General features: G+C 33.8%; 1 protein-coding gene across 1 annotated transcript in view; it reads right to left on the reverse strand.

Moving 5' to 3' along the window:
- Positions 1-5,766: 5,766 nt before the first annotated feature.
- LOC123537741 (peroxidasin homolog pxn-2-like) overlaps positions 5,767-23,780 on the reverse strand; it is a 42,793-nt gene continuing 24,779 nt past the window's right edge. The window contains exons 11-16 of the mRNA XM_045321507.2: positions 23,173-23,380; positions 18,521-18,700; positions 16,698-16,931; positions 15,603-15,766; positions 11,272-11,368; positions 5,767-9,840 (exon numbers count right to left, since the gene is read on the reverse strand). Of these exons, the coding sequence (XP_045177442.2) occupies positions 9,705-9,840; positions 11,272-11,368; positions 15,603-15,766; positions 16,698-16,931; positions 18,521-18,700; positions 23,173-23,380 (1,019 nt within the window). The 3' untranslated portion in view covers positions 5,767-9,704. The remainder of the gene's footprint in view (positions 9,841-11,271; positions 11,369-15,602; positions 15,767-16,697; positions 16,932-18,520; positions 18,701-23,172; positions 23,381-23,780) is intronic.

The following is a 23,780-nucleotide window of genomic DNA, read 5'->3' on the forward strand; positions in this document are numbered from 1 at the left end:
TTAATAGAACAAAAACCAAATAGAACTTGAAAGCACACAGAAAAAGCAAACTTGATTTAATATCTTTGTGACTTAATATGGACGTAGGACCTCGATACTTAATTCAACCAACAAGAATCATCAAGAAAAGACTAATGCAGCATCAGCCTCACTAATGTAATTTCTCAATCTGCGACAAATAAATCGCCTTAACATAGAACAAATTATTGTGGATATCTGCAACAATACAATAAATGTTACGCTGCCCATTACTGTTGACAATAGACCTCTGGTGTGTGAGAATGACTAGATGTTAGAAATTTAGGCTTCTACATACACTGGCCTATATTAGTTTTGTGTTGTATATTGATCTGCTATAACACATGAAGCGAAATAACTATGTCTATTTAGTTACCCTACTAGTACTGTAGTTGTCTCCATCTAAATGTTCTTTTTCCTTACATTGTATACCGCATATTAAATGCAACACACCGGCTCTTTATAAAAATAAAAACCTTCTGATTAATTTAATCCGAATTCAGGTATTGCATATCATCATGTTAGTGACGTCGCGTCAGAGGTGTAACGTCAAAAAGGAACGTTAAAATTTTATTCGCTGTCGAATCTTCTCCATTCCCGTTAAAGCAGTTGAGGTTTAAACATAGGACTAACAGCATTAGATAAACCAGCGCGGAAACCGTCTGGTTTAGTTGCGTAATAGTGGATAGGTTATTGAACACTTATTGTTCACTTGAAGGAGGTCACCTAGGTATAAATTAAGGCTTGTTTTTGTTCAAATTTCATTGTTGTATTCTAGAACTTTTGGTGGCAAATAATGAGAGCTGGTGTTTTATTTGGTTATGTCTTAATTTTAGTATGACTTGTTACACCGGTCATAGCAGTGTAATTTTGATATGATTTTGCAGTAAGCAAAGTTTCACTTAATGTTTCTTAGAAGATAATGTTCCAGACCCATGTTTTGTTCCATTTATGTCATTAACGTCTGGTACACTGAAAAGGGTCTATACTCTCTGACAACTCTGCGAAGAGTTACGTTTTATACAAAATATGTCGGGAATGATATTTAGTGCCATTAAACCATCTAAGAAACATTTTACATGTTACGTTCATAATACATGCTATATAGGTAACAATAATTGTTTGATGAAAATATTATGTTTAGCGCAAACAGAGGTTCTCATTCCAGTCAATAAATATTAAGCTTGGAAATCAGTGCAAAGAGCTGGCTATGTTGCACAATAAACTTGATTAACAAACCAAAGTACCAAAGTCATAAATGACCTAAAAGCTTGGAATACATCTCTAAGACAAGAACTTGAGGAAGCCGGGATTGTATTGAAAGCCTCGAAAGGAAGCATGATGAAGCTGAACAGTATGGGAGCCGCTCATTCCAAAGTTATCACAGAGTGCCAGTGGCAGGTGAACTATAACAATTTAACACTGATAATGAAATAGTCAAAATTTGCAATGTAAAAAATGTATTACTTCCGATAATATTTGAAAGGCCCAACATAGTTTTCTTTTAAAAGATGGCAGTGCACAAATAATATGTAAAATCAAGGCGTGGAAATTGAAAAACAATGTCTTCATGAGCAAGAAAAACCTAAAAAAAAACCCCACAAAAACAGATGACTACAGAAGGTTAGACTCTTTCTGGAAAGTTGATGGCCGCTTGAAACTTCTTAAAGGGGAGATTCTAACAAGGTTTTATTTTGAATACTACAGTTTTAACACTATCTATCTGGAATGATTGTTTTTAGTACCTATGTATTGATCCAGCGACCGAGAAGATGGATTTAACGTCCCCGGTGTAATTCATTTCATTTCCAAAACCGTGTATCGACAGGAGTCAAGACGAGTGTATCAAACTGAAACGCTAATAGAGGATATTACAGTGTCTTTTCATATTGAATGTATTAAACGGGTTGAATAAAATAATAAAATGCGAGGCTCTGCCGATCATTTTATCAATTTTATTCAAGGAGTTTTATAAATCAATATGGAAAGTCACAAAAGTAATATTCTTTTTATCTCATGTTAGCTTTTCCTTCTGAAACATAAAAAGTCTACTTTCTTTAGCTATTATAAACAAGTCTAAAGTCTCCCATACTTTAAACGACGTTGACGTCAAAGCTTTATTACACTAGTGTTTTATCATTTTAATGTAAAAAATGTAATGGCTTTATTTCACTCACGCGACGTCGAACATGTGATAAATTAAATTATTTGTATCTAAAACGTACAAGTCTTGTCTGTTATTTATTATACCATTACCCAAAGAAATCAGACACATTGCTATTGAATATTCTAAGTCAAATTTTCCGTTTGGTATATTCCTCCATATGAGACTTTTGATATCATAATTATAAAACGCAGGTCTGCTCGGGTGACATGATATTGTCACCCTTCGAAGAGAATTCTCTGGTTGAAAACATCCCATATCATCCTGGCTTGTCTGTTGCATAATATTATTTAAACTTGTTTGATATTTAATTGTCTTTGATTGTTTCATTTGGGAGAAAAACACCCCCTTTTTCCTGTATTGGGAGTATATAGACAATACGTGATATAAACATTCTAGTAGAACATAAATTATATTTCATTTCTTTGTTGCTTTTTGCTGAGTTTGTTCACACTAAACTCTTATTTCACAAATCGTTTGTTATATTGTAGGGATAATACACGTTTTTTGTGTATTAACGGCTGCAGAAGCCCGCGGGATTGTTTGTGACCGAGACCGAAAAAAAACATTACACGACGACTTTATGTATTGCTTTCATATGTGATGACTTGACAATTCCGGTACATTTTTTATTTACCATTCTTGTTGTTCTTGGAAACGGTAAACATGTTTTAAATATCCGTATCCAGGGCCCAGAAATAAACAACACTTTCAAAAGCGCATCCTGAAGGTTTTTAAACGATTTTTTTTTATCTCTCGCTATTACAAACATAAAATTACCAATAAGTGGTAATATCACTTCACAATTTAGTGCACTCGAGCACAATATCAAGAATAATAACTTTACATTCGAGTTATATCGAGTACGGACACAGTTGGAGTACGGATGTGTACGAATATAGTGTCAAGCTTCCAAGCTGTTTATATAAATTCTTCGAGAAATTAGATAAAACATACCGACTGATACTTACCAAAATCATAAATATGATTCCTAAAAACAAAGAATCGCACAGGTTACACGTGATTCTTTAACATTCACGGTTGTCTACAAAATCTGTATCGACGCCGAGTTCTAAAAGGGGAGTAAACAAGGGAAGAAACGAGTACGAACGTTGTTGAGGGTGTTGTTGGCGTTAGTTAGTTTAAACATATTTATTTATCAAGATATAAATTACATATAACATACATACATATAACATCCATACAGTACAAATATCAAGACAAGTGGATTGAACTGAAAGCTGCTAGGGCTTATAGTAATTCTCTCCACATTTGGCGTTACTTACTGATACAGCAAAACATTAAACATTCTATGGTTTAAATTGCATCTTTTATTGCTATGAAAGATACAAGACGCAGATACCAGATGTCAATCTGAGCAGAAATACATATACGTCCCTGGGGAAGCATTTCAAAAATAAAATCGGGTATTAACAGCACGTGAATTGCCTTATTTGCACATGATTTTTCTCCAGTTAATACATGGGCGGATCCAGTGAAAAAAGTAGTTTTTATGCAAGAATGTTGATTTCAGAACCATCCTGCGGTGTCCCAGTAGGGCCATCGCCCCATACTGTGAGTTTTAAAACTGCGAAAATACGACACTACGATGTTGAAAAGTCGAAACAACGAAAATATGATGGTGAAAAGTCGGAGTAATTTCCTACTTTTATCGTCGAACTTCCGACCTTTTCACAATCGCAGTTTCGACTTTTCACCATCGTAGTTTCGAGTTTCAATTTTCATCATCGTAGTTTCGAGTTTCAACTTTTCACCATCGTAGTTTCGACTGCTAACCAGCTTAGTTTCGAGTTTTCTACATTCTCTTTTAACCATTACACGGGGTGGAACGTGATCATGTCGACTGAAGATAAAGTTGCTTTATTACTCTTGTATTCGCCCTTTGTTTTCAATCCTTTGCGCATGACTTGTGTAATAGGAACGCGATACCACGATGGGGAAAAGTTAAAAGCATGATACTGAAAATGCGAAATAAGGAGACCAGAATGGTGATAAGTCGAAACTACGATGACGAAAGTAAAAAATATTTTCGACTTTTTCACCATCCAAGTTCCATATTTTCATCATGATCATGGTTTCGACTTTTCACTATCGTAGTTTCGTTATTACGACTTTTCAACATCGTAGTATTATTCTATCGTTGTATCGAGAACAAAATATGCGGTGATAGTCCTAACAGGGCACCGTACCATCCGTTGGTAAATGCAGCATTATAACGAAAGCATAGTGGACCTGAAATGACGTTTAGCAAAAGATACAAACTAGTGTATAGATAAGAAGACAAAACTGACGTAATAGCTATGTAATTATTTAATATATATTTATAACGTTCTTACATAAACAAATATACACAATGTTATCAAGAGAAATAACAATCAGATCTTTAAATTAAATACAAATTTAGCAGTTTTGAATGTGTTGTTTTACAGAAAAGAGTGCCTGGCGTATATAAATGTTTTATAACCGTTACGATAATAATTTCAATTTGATATAAAGTTTCAAAATTTAGCATTTTTAGTACAGTCTGCAATAGTACTATGCCACAGATCAAATCACTAACGGAGTAAAGATGATTATTTAACTATTTCTGAACGTGTGAATAACCATAAAATGAACCATACACGGGATATAAAATAAACTATACTTAAGCCTCTGCATTCTTTATGGTGCTAAGCTCTTTGTCATCCATTTAAGTACCTTTGCTCCCCCTCACACTACCCATACCGTTATACAGACATAGTACTAGAGATCAATCAATGACACAAATGATAATTCTTTTCTGCATTTAGTTGTACACCTGTATGACACCAGTTAATAGTAAAATGAAGTAACTGTATGGTTAAAAACTTAGTGATAAGTCATTTCATTGTAATTTCAAATTTCATGGTAAATGCTAAAGAGATTTTACTTGTTTTTAAATATGACGTGTGATATGGTAGAAATAACATTATAATATCTAAATTTCAGCTTAAATAGTGGATCTGAATATTTTATTAGACTTAAAACTTTTTCCGATGTCATACAATAATCATGTATTTAACATTTTTTTTTCGGCGACGCCGTCTAAATTCGTTTTCGTTACCTATGCCACGTGACTTCAGTTTGCAAATCAAACTGCTTGATAACGCATTATAGATAATATATCAAAATGGATGATTTATGCAACACTCTGCCTGATTGGACGAGAGTGTCAATTTCTTTCACTCTGTTGATTGTGCTACGCTGAGTGAAATGTAGACAAAGCGTTTATCCTAAACGACGCTGTTCACAGTTTTAAAGCTAACTTTGGCTCAGTATATTTAGCAAGAATATTGATATATCTCAAAATGGTAAGTAAGTTTAATAAATATGATAAAAACCTGTTCAAATACCAACATATATCAAATTAAAGAAAGAGCTGAATACGGTCTGCGTATCACATGAATAAGGGTGTGATAAGAGTCTTTTATGTAGAGAAGTGCTTTTTAAAAGATTTTCCTTGTTACAATTGTCGTCTGTATATGAAAAGGTTTCTTGCTTTTGTGACTTATTCAGATTGCATATTAAAATGAGTACTTGTTTGCTTTGATATATTTGTTATAAATTATTTAACTGATTTATTATATATGAATATTTTTCTTTAGTATGGTATGCAAATATTGAACTCAGTTGAAATCTGTTTCATTATATATATGCTATATAATGACTGAATCTCATTACACTGAAACAAAGGTTCGCTGCATACAGTTTATCTATGTGATATGACTACGGTCAAACTTTGCTTATGAAACAGAAATATTGAAATAATTACAATTGTATGTTTTACTTGACCTTCACTTTTTTTATAGGTGTGACGTCATTGTCCAAAGATTCATGAATGGCGAATATGCATTTGTTAAAGCGGGATCAGTTGGCCTATTTTAGAAATAAATAAAAATAATAAATAAAAAATCCTTTATTTGATTTTTTCTCATGTATTCTAATCAAACTTGATTTTTAGCATCTTTATTAGGCCCGCAGCCAACTTTGTTCAGCTGAAACATTTGATCCCTTTTAGGGGCTGCTAGAGCTAAAACTAGAAATGCCTTTGACTTCATCTCAGTGCTGTAATATTTTCTGGTTCTTCGGGATCACTGAGTTCAATTCATTTAGATTTGAAGATTGAATACCGCTTAAGCCGGTGCTAGGGGGCGTGGGCAGTGTTGCATTTTCCATTACTGCTCATGAACAGACTCAATCAAACCGAGTCTGCAATTTTCACTGTTTGCCTTGTTTTCGGTGCTTCCGAGGGATCTACTTTCCAGATTTTATTTATACAGCGTCTCATGAACAGCTTGGTGGATCTTTGTCATACTTGGTCTGGAGCATCATTATAAGGTCCTCTTCCAATTTTTTTTATATAGGAACTTGGGTCCTATTAGGGACCACTATAGCTAAAAGTAGATATGCCTTTCTTCGCATTAACCACTAAAATGTAATGGATTTTTATCAAACTCGATGTGTAACAATATCGTAAGGTCTCCTGCTATTTTCTTACAAATGGGGATAGGGAACAATTTAGCTAAAAATATAAACACGTTTAATGACCTCTTCTCATGAACCGCTTCATGAATCTACTGCTGTAATTATTCGTCTAAGGATAAACGAAAAAAAATTGCAACCCTACGAAACCTTTGCGAAAAATTAAAAGAGAACCATTTAAATTAAGTGCGGTGTTTAGTTTTGCGATTTGAAAAATGTTAGGTGAAAGATGAATGTTAGATGAAAAATTCATAAACTTTTTTCCTTATTACAATTCGCCCACTATCATTTTTAAAGATATTTCTTGTTTGCATTGAGTCAAGTTCTTCCCGCAGTAATCCAGGTATAACTGGGGATTAAATATGGATCAATGACTTGATATGTAGGACTATCTGCAAGAGGGGATACATAGAAATTAAATAAAAAGTTTAAGAAAATCTTAAACAACATGCTTCAATATGATAAGATCAAAACTTATGTATTATCTTTCGTCTTGAATGTAATATTTAAACAACCAAAGTTAATTTTTTAATTGCTTTTCATAATTTAAAATTTTAGGTACTATGTCTACCTTATAGGAAGGTAGGAGTTAGGTTTTGATGTAGGTACGTACGTGGTATTTAGTTAAATAGGTACGTGGGTAGGCGAAAAAATGTCACTTTTTTAATATATTTCATATTACTGTACACTTATAATAATTTTAGTGCTAAACTATTCGTCTTTTCCTCAGGAAATAATTTACATTGTTACATTGTTACAACTAGATGTACCATGTGATGTAGACTGTTTCATAAGTTTGACTTACATGAATCAGAAAACTAAAGTTAAAGTATTCTTTTAAAACAAGTGCAACTTATTTCATATTTGTGATACAATATTTTGCAAAGGTACATGACTGAAGGCAGGTAGTGGCAGAGTAAACAAAGAATGAACTTCTATGGTTATTGCGGTGTAATATTTCTTTGATTGAGCACGCTCAACCACATACATAGTCTCACATATTGAACAAAGTCCTGGGTTCGAATGTAACACGAGACCACACAGGGGGACACTGATACATTTCTTGAGCGGGTTTCCATGATTCTTTAGAACCTTAAAAGTACCATTACAATGAAGTCTACAGCAGTTGGAATAAAGCATCATAAAAGTTTTAAAATATTTCTGAAATAAGACATTTGCTAAATAATTCGTACACGGTAACCAATGACTTCAACCACAATCAATAAAATGCTGTGGGAAAACGGCTTAAAATAATATTTTAGCTAAAACCAAGCCTTAGAATGTACATTGGCTGCCTAAAACTCTTTTTATGCTTTTATAAACTTTCCTGACAGTGGTTATATGTGTCATTTTGGCTTTCTTTTATCGTAGAAAATCTTGGTTACATTTGTGCATGTATTAAGAAGGGTATGTGCAAAATCTTATATACAGGGTGTCCCAAAATATATATTCAAATTATAATTCGCGTTACTTTTAGGTAAAACAACGCTCCATATTTAACACAGTGTAGATGGATAGTATTACTTATTAAAAGAAAAATATATTTTTTCTGTTGGTTGTTTTCTAAATTGGCTCTGTCAAAAATTATATTACAGACAATTGCGCGCATTTGGCTCTAACTTACAGTCATTTGTAGGTAATATTGCAAAGAAATATTAAACTTGTTGCGTATTTGTAGCTAAGGTAATATTGCAAAGACATATGGAACTTGTTGTGTATATGGCAAGTACCCGAAATAATTCATCTTCAAAATAACATTCTGTTACAATTGCAAGTTATGCCTTTGAAGACATGCTCGTATCTATTTACATTGGGTTTCATTGGGTATTTTTTTGTTTAAACATCTAAATCTAGGCAACTGCTGTCTGTTCAATGATGTGGCTCTGCTTTTTCCCACTCTAATATTAATAAGTAAAGCATATTCCGATGGAAACCATAACGGAGCAAATATTACACTTTGCATAATAGCGTTTTTGGTAGATTTTATAATTATCAGTTTTGTTACACAAATTTTCACAAAAGTCTCAGTACAATTAATTACGATAACCTATAATCGTTCAGTATCTAACAGATTTTATTGATATAGACAATTTAGACGTGCAAAATTGGAACATATGTCTTCGGACCCCATGACCAAAGAAAACAAAAGGAAATGAAAATAACTAAGAAAACAAAGGAGAATCAAAATAACTTTGTGTCAATTTAACTATAGCAAAATTACATTTTGTGTGTGTAATTTGAGTAATATATATTCACACATGCAATCTAAACTGGCCTAATTTCAAGATATCACAGTTCTTGTTTTACCATAAAACAAGAGCTACATGTACCACGACCGTTCTGCTAGTTCAATGCTAGAATAACATTTTATTTGTTTCAATGTATGACAGACATATCTTACTCCGAGTGAACATCAGATACATTTTTTTGGGCCACAAGTGAAAATTTAAATTTGCTGTTTACGAATAAAAAGTATGTCGATCTGACAAATAATTAAAAACTAACACATGCCTTTTAGATCAGCAACTCCCGCACAAGGGCACTTGCATGGGGTAGCGTCAGACGCAAAACTGGAAAAAAGTTTTTATTTCTTTTACGTTTAAATATGTGCGAATATTTATGTTTTTGTAAGAATTTATATACTTGTTTATATTTTTGATTTATATTTCGGAAACAAATTCCAATTTTTTTTATAATTCTAATTGTTTTGCGTTGAAATTTATTTCCATACCAGCTAAAATCATAAAATGGAAATCCCACTGTTTAAAAAAGTAAAATCACCGTTATATTTCAATAAAGTAAGGAAACAATTAAAGTATACAGTCTATAATATGCTTGTTGATATGTCAGGTCAAGAGAAATAATTTATTTTTAGTCAAACTAAACAAGTTTATCTAGGTTAAGCCGATTTAATATATGGAGAACAGACTAATTATGATATTGGCATGTTTCTCTCGTGTATCTGCATGATTATGTGAAAACACGGCTATTATTCATTTTTCTATTTTCCTTCTAGTGTTTCTATGAGACGCTTCAGTTGTTCATTGAGGGTAAGCACCTTCTTTTCAGGATTCGGATTCGGATTGAAAACATCAAACTTTAGGTCAGGAATGTCAACACACTCTTTCTTTTCGTCTCTGTAAAGAGAAACGACTACCTGTAATTGTGACTTGAAATGTCAGTGAAGTTTGTCACAATTCGTTTTAGTTTATGTTTGATTTTTGTTCACGCCTACATATAGCTACTTTCAAATTTCTCGAGATAGATTCAGACTCCACGTAATTTTAGGAGCGTATAGGCATCTGGATTGTCTGCCCTCACGGGACAATAATTTACTCATCAAAAGGAATTTCAGAGACACTAGGGACAAGTGATGAACAGATGACCTTAACAACTCCGCGACGACGTTGTGTTATAGTTAGATTTATCATACCCCACGAAAAGTAAATTGTTCGTGAAATTTTCGTTTAAAGTAATTATCTCGAATAATATTTAAAAATATATAATTCCCCAGTGATGAAACACCTGAAGCGCCAATGCGCTTACTTAGTAGTCTATGCTACTTTCTTTTCATATCACTCCTTGATATTCCAATAATTTAATATCATATGCGCACAAACGTTGTTTTGGTTACTATACATGTGATACTTTCTTTCTATTACAATCCAGTATAACATTTCCCAATAATTTAACGTCGCATGCGCCAAAGCGCTGTTTTGGTTTCTTCATATGTGATACTTTCTTTTCATATCACCATTATGATATTCCCTAGTAATGTATTATTTCATGCTATTAGCTATTTTGGTTTTCTGCAAATGTGATAATTTCTTTTTAATATTTTACACGTAACGATAGTCCCCAGTTATCTATATCTCATATACACAAGAGCATTTTATGTTTTGTACGCACGTGGTGTTATTGTCTTATTCATATGATCCATTTGGCTATTATAATATGTGGTATTTTTTTTCATTTACATACATACTGCTCTGCTTGATTTTGTAACTATTCTACTTCAGTCTAATGATCATACTTCTCGGGGTGAACTTTTTTTTTAATACCCCCCCCCCCACCCCCCCCCTCCTCCCCACTCAGAAATGCAATTGTAATGAAAAACAGAAAGCTTACCGGTTTGATTAATGAAAATTTTGAAAATTCTTAACCTTAATGTCGTAGTGTCACACGTAACGAAGTTGGGTTGTAATGAACATTAAATATTGCTATCTTTTAAGGAAACTTACATGAAACATGTAAAATAAAACAAAATTTAATACTTTCTGAATACCTCCGCAGCATATTTTTATCAAGTGTTTCTGGAATATATAGTAGTGTCGATAACATGTTTTACACATGTAATGGAAAACGCCTCTACATAAAACTGAGACGAGATGTGAATGACCTCAGACAAAATAAGCATGACCCGGGGCTCGAGCTTGCGTCCTCTCTATTCGTAGCTTCATGCTTGCTTTCCAAAGTCAGCTAGACAGGCGGGTCTTCAGTTTGTTGTAACACTTAGTAATTCATCACATAAAAGTAGAGTATTAAATGATTCTAGTAAGTCAACTTACTTCAGGTTAAAAGCGCTGGGATACTGCACTGTCTCATAATTGTAGTTGTTGCAAAGCAGTTTTGAATAAGTGTATTTCTCAATCGCGTCAATCTGGTCTGAAATATATTATATGAAACTCCTTTAATTTTAAATATTTTACAGTAAACTAATTTAACCTGAAATATGTTACAACTGGCTGATTTCGCTTAAAATATGTCGCAGAAACGTCCATTACCATGATTACCTAAAATATGTTACCACAGTTCTGAAATAAGTTACAGTAGGCCGATTTCATCTAAAATATACAACAATGAGCGATTTTTGTCTGATATATGGTACAATAAACTAGTTGTAACTGAAATACATGTATAGTACAATTAATTGTTTTTTATCTAAACTATGGTACAATCATGAAACTGCATTAGTCTACTAACATCATGAATGAAAGAAAATGTTCAGTTTGTTAAGTTACGGAAAGCGAAAACTATCGTTTCCAAGGTATTTTAACATCTGACAAAGTTTGCTTAAATGGACTCATAAAATCACAGGGGACTTAAAGTTGATAAAAATGCCTTGCATTAGGCTTTAAGCATTGTTAACCTTTTTATCAAGTATATGAAACATGAAACGAAAGTAAATCTGCTGTTTGAAAGCTGATGGCAACATGTCATTCCGAATTTACAAGTATCCATTTTTCCGGTGGTTGTTATTAAATCACGAGGGAAACACATGCTGATCTACAAGCAAGACTTTAAACAATATGCTTTTGACAGAAAGTAGAAAAAAAACAACAAGTATTGAAAATATAATTTAACAAGAAATTAATATATTTAATGATGAATATGATGAAAAATGTTGCAGCCAGATTATGAACAAAGACATTATGAGCCTTTAAACTGTGTTTGTATATAAATGTAATAAGTGTGTGTTATGTTATTCCTATTGCATAGTACTGTTAATACATTTTACATTTACATAAACTATACTGAACAGCAAAAGAAACTATCCAGTTTTATAACTGGGGTATTTCTTATTAAAAATCTTTAATTTATAAATCACTTGTGTTTTTCATATCACATTTCACTTGAAGAACTTAACGTTTAAATTGTTTTAAAAGCATCAATCAATCGTGAAGTCAGTAGTCCCACAATAGCCGTTTTGCACGAAATTCACGTGCGCCAGTAATTAACAATTATTTTTTTTTAATTCTTATTGTCACTGGAAATATTTATAATTGACTAACTCGAAAAACAGCATAATGTTTAAAATATATTGTTGGTTGCTTCGCAATACTGAATCAAATTTAGCGCGAGAGCCCAATTGGGATGTTACAATGCAACTGACGCGCAGAAGATATAGCCTTTCAAACGGCTATTGTGGGACTACTGACTTCACAGTTGACTGATTTTTAAAAATTTATCACGTAAAGATCTTCAAGTGTAGTTTTGGTACGAAGAAACAATTCTAATTTGAAAAATTATTTTTTATTGCAAAATATACCAGTTATACACCTGGATAAAACATTATTAGGATATAATATACCTTCAAACAAATCTAGAATTTTCAATATGGGCAAAACTGTCGACCACAATAAAAACTGACCATGAATTCTGTGAAAGAAGCTAAACTAATGGTCAAAATAGTTTTGTGGTCTTTGACTGAAATCACTAAAATATCCATTCCTATGTGATCGAAATAAGCCAAAAAATGCCCATTTACCAAACAGTTGTAGAACATATCGGACTTAACATGATTAAGTGAATATTGTCCTTTGCTTAATAGCTGTACTATAATAACTATATCACACCATGTTACATCGATTTAAACTGTTGTTGTTGAGTTTCAATATATATTCATTTAATAATGATGCAGCAAAACAAAAATTCCGCATTTAAAGTCTAAGACTGACTTTGAGACTTTAAACCTCTATCAACACGGGTCCTGGGCCCGTATTCATCAACGTTTAGAGTCTGAAAGTTAGACTTTGGAATATTTTGTCTTATTATCTGTATTTTCATAACATATATGTCATAAGGAAACCAAACAAAACAAGCGTAAGTAATACTTTTACGAATACAGAACCTGCAGTTATTGTTTCAGTCAAGGTATTGATAAAAACATGCGCTTGTTTGCTCGTACATCGGTGGGACTAATAAAGCGCGACATTTTAATATTAATTTTGGCAATGAAATCAGTTAACACTAATGAAGAACGCACCGGCAGTACAAAATACCGTTTATTCAGGTTCAAAGGTCCTACATTAGTTAAGAACACGATTTGCCACAATCGTTATTATTTACAAAATAGAATGTAGAAGCGTGCAAAATTAATATTTCAAAAGTATAGATAATACTACAAGGTGTTTTTGTCACAAAAACATATGTCTCACCCCTATGTATACCTTTAGCTCTGTTTTAGCTCTGGTGGCCATTTTGTATAGTGAAGCAAAACTTGCCAGCGACATGCACAATTAGGCTTGATACTGAGCACTCATGTGAAGTTTAATTGAAATCCAGCCAGCAGTTTGACCTATGAAAGCCGGAAATAATTTTTCTATTTTTAGCTCTGGCGGCCATTATGTGCAGTGAAGCGGAACGTGTCGGCGACATGCACATCTAGGCTTAATAATGATCACTTCTGTGTTGTTTCGTCAAAATCCCGAAATCCCGCCACCAGCCGACCTGTGAAAGCCAGACAAGACATTTTTTTAGCTCTGGCGATCATTTTGTGAAGCGAAGCGTAACATGCTGGCGAAATGCACAACCAGGCGTGGTATTGATCACTCCTGTGATGTTTCGTCGAAATTCCGCCAGCAATTTAACCTGTGAAAGCCAGAAAAGATTTTTCTATTTTTAGCTCTGGCGGCCATTTTGTGCAGCGAAACGAAACATGCCGGCGATATGCACAACTAGGCTTGGTACTGATCACTCCTGTGAAGTTCTGCCGAAATCTCGCCACCAGTCGACCTGTGAAAGCCGGACAAGACATTTTTTTAGCTCTGGCGATCATTTTGTGAAGCGAAGCGGAACATTCTGGCGAAATGCACAACTAGGCGTGGTATTGATCACTCCTGTGATGTTTCGTCGAAATTCCGCCAGCAATTTGACCTGTGAAAGCCGGGCAAGATTTTTCTATTTTAAGCTCTGGCGGCCATTTTGTGATATGACGCGGAACGTGCCGGCGATATGCACAACTAGGCTTGGTACTGATCACTCTTGGGAAGTTTCGTCGAAATCCGGCCAGCAGTTTGACCTGTGAAAGCCGGACAAGCATAATGCGGACGGACGGACGGACGTTTATGGTCTTCTCAGCTGGATACTCGTCCACATGTATCTCGTATTGAACAGTACAATGTTAAATAACCTTTTTATTCTATATCTATTTTATTGTAGTTTTAATTGAAAACGATTCACTGAATATTATATTTCTGCCTTTTCTGTATTTTCCCAGCTTGGTATGAGTGCAAATATATATTATACAGAGCAATGTTAGGCCCTAAATAATCTTTTTAGTCTATATTTATTTTAATTCATTTTAGAAATATACGTGATTCATTGAACGTTGTATTTTTAATCGTGTTTTTTTGGGTTTTGGTCATTTATAAATGTGTTTATATCCAAATCGGACAGCATTGCCATGACTTGCACTTTCGTTTTTGTGTTTACAAACAAACGACAAATAATCCTGACTTCAAGACGCATAATCAACCTCTGTACATAGAGCGCCTACTTCACCCGATTTACTTTCGGAATATTTTCACGCGTTTCCGGCTTTATCGTATGTTTACCATGGGACTGTTGAACCTTCCAAATACGGAAAAAATTGTACGCACGTGCGTCCAATACGGTAATATATTGTACGGCCACGTGTTGCAAATAAACGTTCACGATTGGACAAATAAAATAATTTATAAAATAATATCGAATATTGAATTAGTTTTTGTAATATAGTTGAAAGTTCGTTATATTTAAAAGCATAAAAGCACACATTTAATGGAATATTGAATTAATATTTGTAATACAGTTGAAAGTTCGTTATATTTAAAGGCATAAAAGCAAACATTTAATGCTATATTAACTTCAATTGAATTTTTGTATTGTGTCACCTTTGAAAAAAAGTACTTCATTTAAGTACTTTCCTTTACTAGTATCTCATTGAATTGTTTTTTTGATCTTAAAATTGTCCATTATGTGCAGCTTTTTCCGAATTATTACCGGAGAATATTAATAAGTTAAATTAATGGAGCTGATTGGCTGAAATAAAACAAAACAAATAATAACAATAATGCTATATGCTACTAGCCTTATATTAAAACTGTCTATACGAAGTTATGTTTTTACAAAACTTTACCTTTGGTAAATCCGGCGTCTTTATTCTGGTACCAATATCTGTCTCCAAACTTCAGCCTGCGAAACTGCTCTCCTAAAATACATTCGAAAGTAGGACCAAAACTACCTTCGACGACAGGTTTTTCACTCAGTCCACCAGTAAACAAGTCAATATCCATTGGAGATCTGTAGAACAGCATTTACAGGTCCATATAATGTTTTAATTTTTGGTTGCGGGTTAAAGTGTATTTCTGACAATCATATCATTGTTATTTAATTCCAAATCACATCCAAAGGATGTTCATGTGCTACACAAAATAGTCCCATTCATGAACAATGCGGATGAATTATCAATGAACAAGCAGTTCTTAGTCAATCTGTATCCACTCCAACTGACCATTTAGATTATATAAGATCTATCAATGATAAGGCATTCCAGTCAATGGTTACATCACAAGCTAGGTCAGGCAGAGTTCATCTTATATATGAGGCACATTAAAGTTGTATTTGTTTCTAATTCATGTATATTCATAGACTGGCATTTAAACAGAGAAAAAATCTACCAAAAACCCGCAACCATCAGACATTTCAAGGCTTTGATTTATCTTAAAAGCAGATAAAACAGCTTTCAAAATAGATGTTATGCGTACTTACATGGTAAGAAAAGCGCTACTTTTAATATTGCACATTACTGTTATAGTGAGAGACATAAGAGGAGGTAATAAAAACAATAGATTCAATAAAACATTCTAGAATATCCAGCAATATTCAAGCCTTTGACAAATGTTTAAGAAAGTAATTAATATCAGAAATAGGATTTGAAAAGAAATCAGTGTATTTTATGTTCATAACGGAAAATGTGGCAGCCACATTTTAAACAAAGGCATTATGAGCCTTTAAGTAAATGTTAGATAATGTTACAAAAACGTATCCACAATAAATTACGGTATAATCTTTTCGGGTCTAAGTTCTAAAGATTATAGCTTATTAATAAAAGGCCTATGTTCTTTCTTCCTAACTAATAAAATGATGTAGTTTTGTCTCAAAACTGATGTTTCCTTGAAATGTTCATACAAGTGAACTACTTGTTGGTTGAGTTTTTGCAAAGCTTTCTTACCTATATCCGGCAGTCTGCAATTTTTTGGTCATTTCATCGGTATGGCCCGGCAGTGGTCTAGAACTTCCCCATTTTCTTTTGACCGGTGGTTTTATATCACACCAAGTCCTGTAGTCGTTGTATGAGCCTAGACCGTGATCGCGACCTCTCTGAACGTTGAGCGCAGCTAGGTCAAATGCGATTTTTTCACTCATATCGAGAAACAGGTCATCACGAATACCATCAACTAAGAATCTGAGAAAAAAGAAAATTGAAATAGTGGATAGTACGGGTTGATGTCTGAGCACATTATTTGCCAGTATATGTTTCAGGAAAGGATAACTTGACTTGACACTGACTCTTTAAATGCCCATTTAAATGCAAAACAAGTTTAGGGATTCAAAATGCGGTCTTAACTTTGAGTACATGATAACAAGAGTGCCAAGATGGCCCTATATTGATCATTATGATTTCTCAGCTCAAACAGATATAACAAGGAAAAAATATGTCGATTTAAAATTGAAAACTGACCTGTAGACTTACCATGGAGCCAACAATAAAAAAAAAAAAAAAAAAAAAAAACAAAAAAAAAAAAAAAAAAAAAAAGAAAATCGCAAAAAAACCAAATCACACACACACACACAAGAAAAGCCAAGAAAAAACACCAGTGAGTGAACGTGTTGAATTTTACGATCAATCGACACAAACATATCGCCGATAAAAGAATTAATCGTCGAGTCGTAAATGAAATACATCTATGAATAATATACAGTATTACAATATTAATTGTAAACATAGAAATATCTAAATAGAAATATTTAGATAGTTTGCGTTTAGAATGTATGACAGCTGCCTGTCAGTTTCAGACAGGATAAAATATTGTTGACATAAACTGTTTTAAATAACTCTTTCAAAGATCGAACATTAAATTATCCATTGCGCAGTAGGATGAAGTCCACTCAATTTATTAAAATTTGTTAAATGGTAAGTGGTTCTTGAAATAGCATAGATCCAGGTTGGTCTTTTGAATGAGTTAAGCTTGAAGCGAGAACGAACAGCATTCTTTCTCCGAACACAGTTGTACCTCTGGCTTCATCTTCATCTAAATCGGGTTTAACTACATATACGTCATTGAAAGAAGCATTGTTCCATGAAAATTAACATTTGTACACAAAACATATGAACTGACACTCGATTTTAGATCTTGTAAAAGGTAGTAATTTCAAGTTAGATTGTTGTAAAGACAGCGGTGTCTTTGCTATAATATCAGCATCCTCGTTTTCACTGATTCCAACGTGACTTGGAATCCAACAAATTATGACTAACTTTTCAAGGATGGTATATGAACCTCAAGAAGTACATTTTAAAGGTATTTCTAGATTTCGGGTATGAATCGGCTGCAAAACATAAATGTGAGTCGAACAAAATAATAAATTAATCTTTCCTGTATTTTTATATAAAATGTAGTGCAAAGAAAATAGTTGTTGTCTCAGCCTAAACTATTTTTGCGTTATTTCGCAAACGTAATGTTGAACGATGAAAGCGGCAGACTGCAGCACGTGTGGGAAGTGGGGATGGCAAGTGTTGATTGTGGCTTCAAGATCTTGATAAGCTTTACTTGCGTTTTTTGTAAAACAATAACTTAAAGCCGCACTTACCATTTCAAAGTATTTTGTAATATGTAGCATGCACGTATTTTTAATTTCTCCTGTAATGTCGATAGTTATCAAGTTACAGCTGTATTTTCTGCTACTGGTGGCAGTAAAGTAATAAACATATAATTTCATATTCCACTGTTGCGTCACAGATCTGCCTAGGAGGTAGAGCTTTCAATACATACTTACGCGTCCGTATCAGGGGATTTAGCTCCAGATAGCCAGTACGCCAATCTGGCAAACGACTGTGGTAAATACGTAAGGTCCGGTCTGTGAAATGTTTCTTCAATTTTATGAGTTTCGTTTTTCCAAAGGTGAAAGTCTTTTTTAAACAAATCCATAGTTTTTGACACCCACGTATGCCCAGCTCTATAAAATAAATGTGTTCTGATAACTACTAAACACGAGAACATATGCCTACGTCGCGACAATCGGCTATGCACATGAAACACACATATGTAAAATGCAACGGTACATAGATATATATTGAAAATGGGGCTAATGGATAAAATTGAAGACATGAGATATAAAATGCTAAAACAACTTTTGACAAATGTGGAATACATATATAACGGTTTATTTAACACGCCAAGTTATCACAGTTTTGATAACTGATAAATGTTGTAAAAATACAGACAATTCTACAAATAAACACAAACTGGATTATTTTATAGTCTACTTGTTTTAGACTGACGAATAACATCATTTACTTATCAAATTACACAGAAAAAAATGACATTACACAGATCTAACTCAGAGATAGTTCAATTTGTTAAGTGCCTGAATTTGGAATTGCCATAACGTAATGCAATAGCATCACCAAAGGCTTATCCGGTATTGTCATGACTCTGATCACAGTGCTTCGTACTCCCTACAGAAAGGTTTTTCTGCTATATTTACATTAGGTAAATCGAAGAAAGAGATTCTTATAAACACATTTTTACCAGTTTACCATGTCCTCATCTCCAAGTTTCAGCTCTTACGTTACGCAGTCAGACAATTAAAGCTGATACTCAGTTGGATCTGTCAATGTTACATGTACGTTTCCATTTAATTAATTTACAGCTAATGATATTTTTATGCCAGTATTTTCCAGAATATATATATCAATTGTTTTAGAAGAGTATATTTTGAAATAATAAACAACGGTACAAGAACATTTTGTAGGACAAATTTTGGTGCAAAGTCTTATAAAACAGGAGATATGTTTAGAATTTGAACTGCATTTGACACTCAAAAACAGTTAAAGATTTTGAAGACTCTATAGATAGTACAGTAGACTTGCCAAGTCCCAGATACGAAAATTCACTAAAATAAGCCAGAATAGATGTATTTGGTATGCCAGCAATTTGGAATTTCAAATTACTGCGGTTGTTCAGGGCTACAACAACGAAATATTCATCGCAACGGAAATAATGACTTTGACTTAAAAATGATGTGAACTTGACACCTCTCGTTATTGATACTGTATCCGGCACAGCAACTTTTCTACCGTTATAATCAAAAGACAAAAAAATCAGCAATTGAGATAGTTGCAACGAACCTATATATATCTCATGAAGCTTCAATTACTGTTGGATTAGGAGCAACAGCTTTGTATAAATTTTGGCCTGTTAATGTACTCGATTTACGTCGACCTGCAGCCGAGACGATTGGCCAACTTTGGTCCGAAAACTCCTTGAGCTGTAGTAAACAGCAACCATGACACAATGCTGCCAAACATGCTAGGAAAAGCTACTGCAGCCTTTCCATCAAGATTTGCAGACAATTCACCGAGACTGCTAAGCTGTTTTTTTTTCTAATCTTCTATCCTATCATACTTACCGCTTTTCCAAGGAGTTCGAATCCACTTTCCGCCATTTATAAATAATACTCGCAAATTAAAAACAAATATCCCATTTAAAACATGTCCTCATAAGAAAACTAGACTATTACAAAGAACTAAGAGAAACTGACAGGGTAAAGGGTATCCCCAAAGGTGTCGTGATATCTAACGGTCCGAGCAATTACTGTATATGAACCATTATAAGAACTATTTCCCAGTCGTCGCAAAAATGTTGCCATTATACTACGTACTGTTCGGTTTGATTTGGGATGAAAGTACATTATTATATCAGAAAATTGGTGAAAATAAAAATAAGCGTTAATGAAGTGATGTCCATGAATATTACTCCTACGTTGGCCTTTGTAACAATCCAAACGAAAGGCTAAATTTGATCACCCCGTACTTGGACCCAGTATATATTGTCAGGTCCTTTTAGGAACCTATAAAGAGCACTTAATTTCATTAAAATAGAATCCCGCTTAAACCGATGCTAGGGGGCATAAGGGTCATTGCACATTTCATTTCCTCTCATGAACAGACTGAATCAAACCGAGTCTGCTATTATGTTGCTTGTTTGATTTTTATTCTATCAAAGGATCAAACACACCGCGATAAAACACAAAGTTGGCACCGCAGAAGAATTAGCCACCAAACAGATTAAGCCATTGCTTCATTTTGAATTGCTGGAAACTCGTATGCTGTTTTATCAAAAAGAAGGATTAGGTGGTTATATCAATGAAAGGTAAAACTTAAGAAAAATTCAAAGAGAAAATGAATGAGACAGGATAAGAAAATAATTATCTAACACGAAACATGGTAGATTAATTTAACGGACAGACCAGACAACTGGATATGGCTTTGTTTACAGTTGTGTTTAAAGCAATTAGGCATTTCTTATAGCTTTGCGATGCACGGCTCTCTGGCTCTTTGTGTTGGCACCTGCTGTACAGTTGTAACGGAATAGACAGTCTGTTCATTTTTGTGTGCCATGTTGATTTTTCTCAGCTGCTAGATTTCCCGAAAATTGTGTAATTGCAATTTCGTCGTTTTTTTTCATACACTTATTAGTTCTTTTACCTCTAATATGACTAAACAATACATAATGGAAACATTTATTACAGTCAAAAAGAAAACACAAATGGCATGGGAAGCTAAGGTCAGCATCAAACAAGCATGATGATTTCTTTTAACAAAGCACGCAGTAGGGCAAATAGATTTACCTGAACCAAACAAAATTGTTGGTCCACGCTTTCATTTCTCCTCTGACAATAAAGTGCATAAGGCTGATTTATTATTTCTGTCATATGAAATGTTTTATACTTGTCGAGGACTTGAGACACATGCATATGATTTGACTGTGGTTGCTTTTGCAGGTAAATATAAGGAAAGCAGAGCCACTGACCTCCAAGGACAGTAAAGAATTTTCACAATAGTTTGGAAAGTAAAATTCAAAGAGAAAACTAACATATGGTTGCAAATTTATCCGGGAAGAGAGTTTTGGGCAGCAGTGTCACAACTGACTGAGAAACACAGTGTGAACAATTGATGAGAAAAAAGGGATTCACAAAGAGACCAAGCATTAGTAGAGTAATTTCATAGAATACTGACGGAAACACTGTTAAGATATCAGTGTGCTAAGGAAACAGAAAATCCACACAAAAAAAGGAAACAGGCAATAGGTTAAGAGATTACCCAACGTTGTAAAGGCAATTAACGCAGTGTCGAAAAAGTACCGTCCAGTAATAAAAAGAAAGTCCGACAGAGCCATTTGTCCGAATGTCAGTGGGCGAACAAGAAGTGCTGGAAAACGCAAAGCCAAAATCCAACACGAAGTGTAGATATTCACAAAGTACGTCATCAGATCATTTCAAAATACAGCCGAGTGTATTATCTGAACGCACCAGCACCGCAGATATGTTTTGTTTGTTTGTAGGTGCAGGACGAATGATTTTAAACAAAATTTATTCTATCAAATCGTCACAGAGAGCATGCGCCTCATCCGGGAAACAAACTCGCGACCCAGCGATCCGTAGGTTTGCGCTCTCCCTATTGAGCTAAGCGGGCGGGCGACAGGCTTTGAAAGAGGAATTGCTAAGTGTTCCGCCAGATACCCAAATATAAATAACGTAATTCTATCATGGTGATACATATTTCCTTCATCATATGCAGAAAGTGTTTTCTTGTTTACTTTAAATCCATGTGTTTGCATGAAGTGTCTGTGATCGCATCATATCCATATCGCGGTAATATGTTTGCTTGCTAAACAAGACAACGTTGTAATTTAAAACGATGATATATTTCTTATTTGCATATTTTTCACATCTTTTGCTTTCTTGGAAAGTTTTTCACCGACACAGCTGGCAGTCACACACTATGCCTATTTAACCCTATAAATAATTCAGACAGCATAAATACCTGATATAAAACAAGTAAGGTTTTACCATGTATATCATGTGAAAAGGGATATATGCAAAATATCAGTTATGTGCAGGATAAGCGGCTCATAGAATAAAACGAAAACATAGATACATTTTACTGCTGAATGAAGTACACTGAGAAAAATAGAGATCAAAAGTTTGTATCGACATTATACAATTGTGCATATTTTATTACTTATTTTTTAATATACAGTCACATAGAAAAAACATATATAGAGTCACTCCTCAGAATATGAATGTTAAAGTTTTCCTCTTACGCATGGATGACATAGACATGAAAAAAATGTGAAAAAAATATCATCCAATATTATCAGTTGAAATTGATCTGATGGTTCAGGAAGAGATTACCTTTAAAGATAATTGTGAAGAACAGTCGATGGATATCCGAAGATCCCGAAAGCTCACGATGAGCTAGCTTACAAAATGTGCTAACAAACTAATATGACATAGGTAAATAAAATAGGAAATAAGCATTAGGAGTCCTCCAATAAGAGATAATACTATTGCATTCATTTTTTCTGTTTTAAGGCGCACTATGCACATTAATATGGATAAAACTATTAAAACAATAAACTAACCTATAAGCGGCTGTTGCGAACGCATTGATTACTGTAGGGTCTGTGTCTTTCTCATATTTGTATTTTACGGAGCTAAGTAATTCGTATTTTTTCAATGCGTCAGTCGATAAAAATGCAGCAAGAAACTCGTTGTAAGTGATTTTTTGCATAATGGCGATGATAATCCTTCTTGTTTCTTCGAATATAACATCGCTGTCTTCGTAAAACTCTACAAAGCAAACCAAACAGTTTATATCTTTTAAATTAAAAAATTACATCTTTTAAATTAAAACTTAAATTAATTTTTAACATATATTAACTGTGAAGTATAATAACACGTTGAAATAAGTTTTCTTTGGCTCTAGTATCCTATGTGCCTTCTTGGGCAAATAGTGTACCCTTTAGCAATTCATGTCAAATAGTGTGTCTACTAAGTATACAGCGATTAAAGAGTGCATAGGTCCAATTTAAATAGAGTGCAATATACATGTAGCTATATGCCAAATAGTTGATAATACAGAGATTTAGATGCAGACTGATTGTGTTTATATAACGAAGTATCTGGTTTTATCTGTTTAACTCTTTTATTCAAATTTAACACCGTTCTTTTGTTTTGTGTTTTCTTTTAG

This window comes from Mercenaria mercenaria, chromosome 18 (assembly GCF_021730395.1).
Source record: "Mercenaria mercenaria strain notata chromosome 18, MADL_Memer_1, whole genome shotgun sequence".
Classification (NCBI taxonomy): domain Eukaryota; kingdom Metazoa; phylum Mollusca; class Bivalvia; order Venerida; family Veneridae; genus Mercenaria; species Mercenaria mercenaria.